General features: G+C 43.0%; 1 protein-coding gene across 1 annotated transcript; it reads right to left on the reverse strand.

Annotated features, from left to right (window-relative positions):
• Nucleotides 1-3,614: 3,614 nt before the first annotated feature.
• On the reverse strand, nucleotides 3,615-4,094 carry LOC308167807 (transmembrane protein 100-like; the record flags this gene model as incomplete). The annotated part of the gene is made up of 1 exon (XM_080542285.1): nucleotides 3,615-4,094. The coding sequence occupies one exon, from the start codon at nucleotides 4,092-4,094 to the stop codon at nucleotides 3,615-3,617; it is 480 nt and encodes a 159-aa protein (XP_080398411.1).
• Nucleotides 4,095-5,884: the final 1,790 nt, after the last annotated feature.

Here is a 5,884-nt window from a genome sequence, read left to right on the forward strand (position 1 = left end):
AATGATGAATGTTAGCTATAAAGACATACTTAGATGGAGTTTTGAAATTGGTCTAAAACAGGGATTTACTTAGTTATAAGTGCTCATAAATGTGTACAAAGAGCACATGATGTAGTACATGTGCTAATGCAGTCTAAAGACAGAAATCCCTCACTTATTATAAACTGTCTGTCTGGGATCCTCTGATGAACCGCACATGAATAACAAATATCTTATCCTGCACCCATCTTGCATTACTCAACGCTGCACAACATCAAGCATCATTTTCATAGGTCTAAGATCAACAGCAACAGCACCTCATTCAGGCTTTAAACATATTTGTTTTGTTGTTGTAGTTGTTTTTTTTGCATTGCGAGCAGTGTTTACCTTCTAATCCTTATTAGTATACAGAGAGAACAGCTCTTTGAAGACTGGTTTCACAGACACAGATTAAGCCTGGTCCTGGATTAAATAACATTGTTAATAGGTGGCACACTTTCGTCTAGGATTAGGTCATCAGTGCCTGAGAAACTAGCCCAATCAGTTCAGCTTTCAGAGGCTGACATGGACCTGCCCTGTTCCTGTTGGGCATGTATGCTGGAGAGTTAACCTGACTCCACTGGGGCTCAATGGAAGCCCCTGTCTTATCCTGCAGTAATGAGTGCATCAACTGTGGGTTTCTGCCCCCCAAAATGTTTGCCATCAATGTCATGTATGTCTAGCTTGTGGTCGAAAATGGTCTTAACACATCGTTAACATTGTAAAGCATCTACTTGTTTTCCTGCATTAGAACCTTCTTATCATTTCTGTTTTAGTACAGTATACTTACCCTTAATTTGTCTTTATAAAATTAGAGGTAAATTAACCATGCTTTGTTTATCAGCCATACTGCAAATCTGATCAACCAATGGAGTTACGTAGAGGAGCCACATTTCTATGGTGACTGAGGTCTGCAAACAGGAAGTTAATGAGAACGACCTTTGAACTTGCAGGATGTACTCCTGCTGATTGGCAGTAAAAACATGGATTGCCATTACACCCATTACAGTGAGCTGCTGTCAGACACATATAATTGGTGACACACAGTGTTTCTGCTGTGACAGCCACCTTGATCTAAGTAGGAAATGTCTCCCGGTACTCCAATTAAAACGACTGGCCACTTGCCTGCAACCTTCATAGCAACAGTATCCACTGGAGACAAGCAAAACCACACTAACAAATGAATGGTCAGATAGAGAAGCAGGAGAAAGAGGAGGAATAGATCACTTATTGGTGTTGTTATAACAATGTTATAGAGCCGTTATCAATATGTAACTGACAGATAATTACAAATCATAATCCTGAATGTGTGAGGTGACACAAAAGGGACATGTTAGTAGAACAAACATGGCTGTATTAAAAGGCTTATAAATATAATTAAGTCGTCACTCCTGAATTTGGTTCCATAATGTGGATTATACCTAGCATCCATATTGACTATATAACACTTTGGGCACTGCATGTCTAACTATCATTATATAACCCATGCTGACTGTGAACGGTGCTATTTTAAAGCTCATTGCGGAGGTGGGAAGCGATTTATTACATATCATATTCAGTCAAATGAACAGAATGCCCGCCATGACCATGCTGACAACAGGCACCTGGGGGACGCAGGGTGGAGCGGCCATTGTTAAAAGGTTTTGGTAAAGGGTGTGTAGTAACAGAAAACCCCTTCCTGTTCTCCCTCTGATCCTTTCTCCCCTTTTAATAGTGCCATTCCCTTTTCCATTTCCCAGCCCGTTTGCGTGCCAGGCCCTTTCCGAGCTAGGCTGGCGGGTGTGTGAGGGGAAGGTCGGGGTGGGTGGGTGGACTGCCATAGTGCCACACCTCTGGCTCCTGAATCCGACACCCATCAAGTCCTCAGGAAGGGAGGGTCTGAGTGGAACAGGGATATCCCCTCCTATAACCCACCATCTCCATCTCATGGCTGTCACTGGCCAGGCCAAGAGGGGGGGACAGGCTCTCTGATACGTTCAAAAAGACAATGGGTCAGTCAGGATTCCTGATTCATCACAGTCGTGTGGTAGAAACTACAGGCACGCCATCACTGTAGAAATTCTGGAGGATAAGAGTTGTAGATATTGCACAGGTATTTCAGTAGTTTGAGACACAGATTGAAGCTGGGTGATATTTTTTAGGAATTGCATTCTTAAGAAGAGCCACATAGGTTGGCCATTTTATTCAATGTTTCTCTTGCATATGCAATGAATCTGTTTCAGTAGCAATTGTGGATTTTGAATCGTGCACTTCTTAAAGGGATATCACATCTTTGTATGTAACATGTATGGTCTCTGCTGCAGTCCTAATGTTCTGTTGAGCACCAGCAGGCCGAGGCATGTATAGGGGTCGACGTGTAGCATGTGGGGGTCAGGTTCATGAGGAGGTCACAGGTTTACGGACATCACCACTTTAATTATCTACTACTCTATCATATCACCAAATGCCTAACAGTTACGTTAAGTACTGGTGTGTGTGTGTGTGTGTGTGTGTGTGTGTGTGTGTGTTGTGTTTGTAAGAGAATACCGACTACGGTCTTTATCCAGCAGGGTTCCAGGTTTCTAGTGACAGGGTGATGCAACTCTCTCTCTCCATCTTCCCTTTCGCCATGGCATTCCCCACATGCCTTATGCAAGCAGAGATAAAGTTAGAGCTCAAGAAGTGACAACGCGTCGTAACCGGTGGCCCCCCAGTGACGCAACCCAATGATTTTATTATCTGGTCTGGTGTTAGAAGGATGCTAGGCAACGTAAACAGAAATACAACCTATAAATACAACCAGCCAACAGTCGCCTCAAACCTGCTTTAGAAATACAATATGTAGACAGTCAATTGAAATTGCGTTTTAATTGCTAATTGGCATTTTGAAAATCTCAAATTCAATGGAAATAATTCAACTCAAATACTGTACATACAGTACAGTACGTATCAACATATATGTCATAAATAGCATGAACATGTCAAAGATTGGATTGGTGTATAATGCTACATTTGTGAACAATATTTTAATCGAAACCACAACATGCTTAGCCACAGCTATTGCACAACGCTACAGCTAGCATACAAATGTTTACAGCCTAAATCGAAAAGTGTGCATAATAAACAGTTATAAAGTCATTTGCATTTGTGTTACATTACTGGAGAGCATAGTCATATGCACTGGTTTAAGCATATAAAATGGCATGCATATCAAACTTGCAAGATACATTGACTTCATCTAGGCAACAACTCACAAAACTACACATGAACTTTAAGTACCTCTTTGAATGTTTGTCATTCAACATCAACCAAATAGCAGCATTGGAGCCACAGGTCCACCACGTGACTTCCATCATCCAACAACTCATGTCTTCTCTCAATAGAAGTTCTTATCCTCCTAAATGTCCGGGATAAAAAGACCCTCCCAAAGCCTATACACCTGGCCTTTGAAAGACCAGTACAAACATTTTAGCTTTCGTTCTGGACAGTAAGAGTCCAACCCAAACTCCCGCCAAGCCCTCAGAGAAACAGGCCTACGTCTGAATATCCTCTATCATCGTCGATCTCTTCTGAGGATTCGTCATCGAGATCATTCCACGAATGCTTCCGTCGTTCTCTCAAGCCAGAGTGAGGCCGTGGCTGGCCATTAGCGCTGTCTGACTCTCCCTTCGGCGGTCTTTCTTCCTCCTCAGCCGGAACCTCCAGCACACAGCACTGGAGCCCAGTAGCGCCAGGCCTGCGGACAGCAACACCAGTCCCAGCACAGAGATCGTGGAGCCGTGGGAGTTGAACGTGTAAGCCACGACCGTGACCATGGTACCGGCGATGAGGACGACCACGCCGAACGGTACCGTGCACCGGTAGCAGGAGAGTTCTGCCCCACCGGTGGCCGCGGCCAGCTGGACCTCGTTGAGCAGAGGAACAGTCGTTATGACCACACTACGATCCTTGTTGTTTTTGTTGTTGGGCTTCTCTGCCAGAACCTTCTCTGAAGTTGTAGAGGGCGTCTTCATGGCACTACTGGGTACTCTCAATGCACTTTTACCAGTAGGGTCGTCCGGCAGGGAGATTTTGCTGGCGATGAAAAGGTGGGCCATCTTGACTTTCACTCAGTGGAAATCCGGCTGTGTAACATTTGTTACCTGCAAAACAGTGACAGTAAACAGTGTAAATAGCTATAATCAAATCCAACTTTAAACATTGAGACATTGGAATGAAGAAAGTCCAAGCAAGATCAAAGGCTCAACAATAATAACCTCCAACAATAAACCCATGCTCCTAATTTAGTTCAGTATTACACTAATGTGAACAATGCACCATTTTTGGGAATTACAGCGAAGTATTCCTTTAAATTGAAGCCTATGTGTAATGTGTATAACTGCTTAGTAACCACCGGATGCAATGCTTGGAGGTCGGCATGAGGCCCGGACAGCGCGCAGAATAACTGCCAAATTCCCTAGAGAACGACGGGTAACGTTACAGAAACGGGACACGGGCAATCTTGTACAGTCCAATGATGAAATGTGAGTTATAATAAAAACTGTATGACGTAGACCAGTCATCTAACACCTAAGCCTAATGTCTCTGTTGAAGTCTAGAGGTGTGGACGTCTGAATCTGTGACCGTTGCTACTGAGGCGCGACTCAGCGTTTCAGAGGTTTTGGGGGGAGTCTCATCTTTTCTGCTGACTCCATAATATATCACCCTTTCTCAGCCCGAATATTAATAATTAATCGCTATTATTAATTATTACGTTTATTATTATTAAACTTAATAATCGCTATTATTAATTAATTAAGCTATTCTGATCTCACAGTGATGGACTAAATTAATCACATGATTTCAATAATATTGTCAATTGATACGATACACATTGTACGAATCATCAGAATTAGTTCAGAGTTCAAAACTTACTTTTTCGCTTGGGTTCACCATGAATTTTCTCCAGGCTGGTTTTTATGGTTTAGGAAAGCTAATTTCCCTTGATCTTCTGAAGATGGATTTTTTTTATCATCCGTTTCTCCAATATAGATGGAAAATTGGCTGAGACTCCAATCTCCACTCTGCAAGTCAAAGATTCTGTTGCCGCAGACGTTTTTCCTGAAATCGAAATAATTGCTTCCATACCACTTGTTTCTCTCTCTCTATCCTGCAGCTATTGGATGTTCTCTACGAGCGCATTCGTGTCTAGAAACAGTGGCTCGTTGCCATGATCTGCATCGTCTTAGAGAATAAGGGGGATATCAATAGCAAAAGGGGGGAGTGTCTGCGAGCGATGGGGCGCACGACACGACTCTCTCCCCTTCACCTACATGTACTGAACGAGCGAGGAAACTGTTAACCCTATCCACACTGGACACACGAACAGCGCTGTTTGATGTCCGTTCTCCTTCTTTGTAACGCAATGTGAGCCGTTTCCCATTGTCTTCTTTGGGGAGTTTGTCTGTCTCTGTCTCTGTCTCTGTCTCTGTCTCTCTCTCTCTCTCTGTCTCCCTCTCTATCTATCTCTCTCTCTCTCTCTCTCTCCCTCTCTCTCTCTCTTTTTCTCTCTCTCTCTCTCTCTCTCTCTTTTTCTCTCTCTCTCCCTCTCTCTCTCTCTGTCTCTCTCTCTCTCTCTCTCTCTCTCTCTCTCTCTCTCTCTCTCTCTCTCTCTCTCTCTCTCTCTCTCTCTCTCTCTCTCTCAGCCAGGCATCTATATCTATTTTTGACTTTGCAATTACAGCAAGTTTACATGCAACACTATTTTTACGACAATATTTTATGTCAATATGGTTTGTGTAACACATTATATATTTGTAATGTGTATTTTGGCTCAAGTCTTTTGATGCTTTATAGTGAGCAACATGTAGGTTACTGTACCAATGGGGCAGGTTATGATTTGTGAAGT

This window comes from Nansenia antarctica (genome assembly GCF_963989245.1).
Source record: "Nansenia antarctica genome assembly, chromosome: 11".
Lineage (NCBI taxonomy): Eukaryota > Metazoa > Chordata > Actinopteri > Argentiniformes > Microstomatidae > Nansenia > Nansenia antarctica.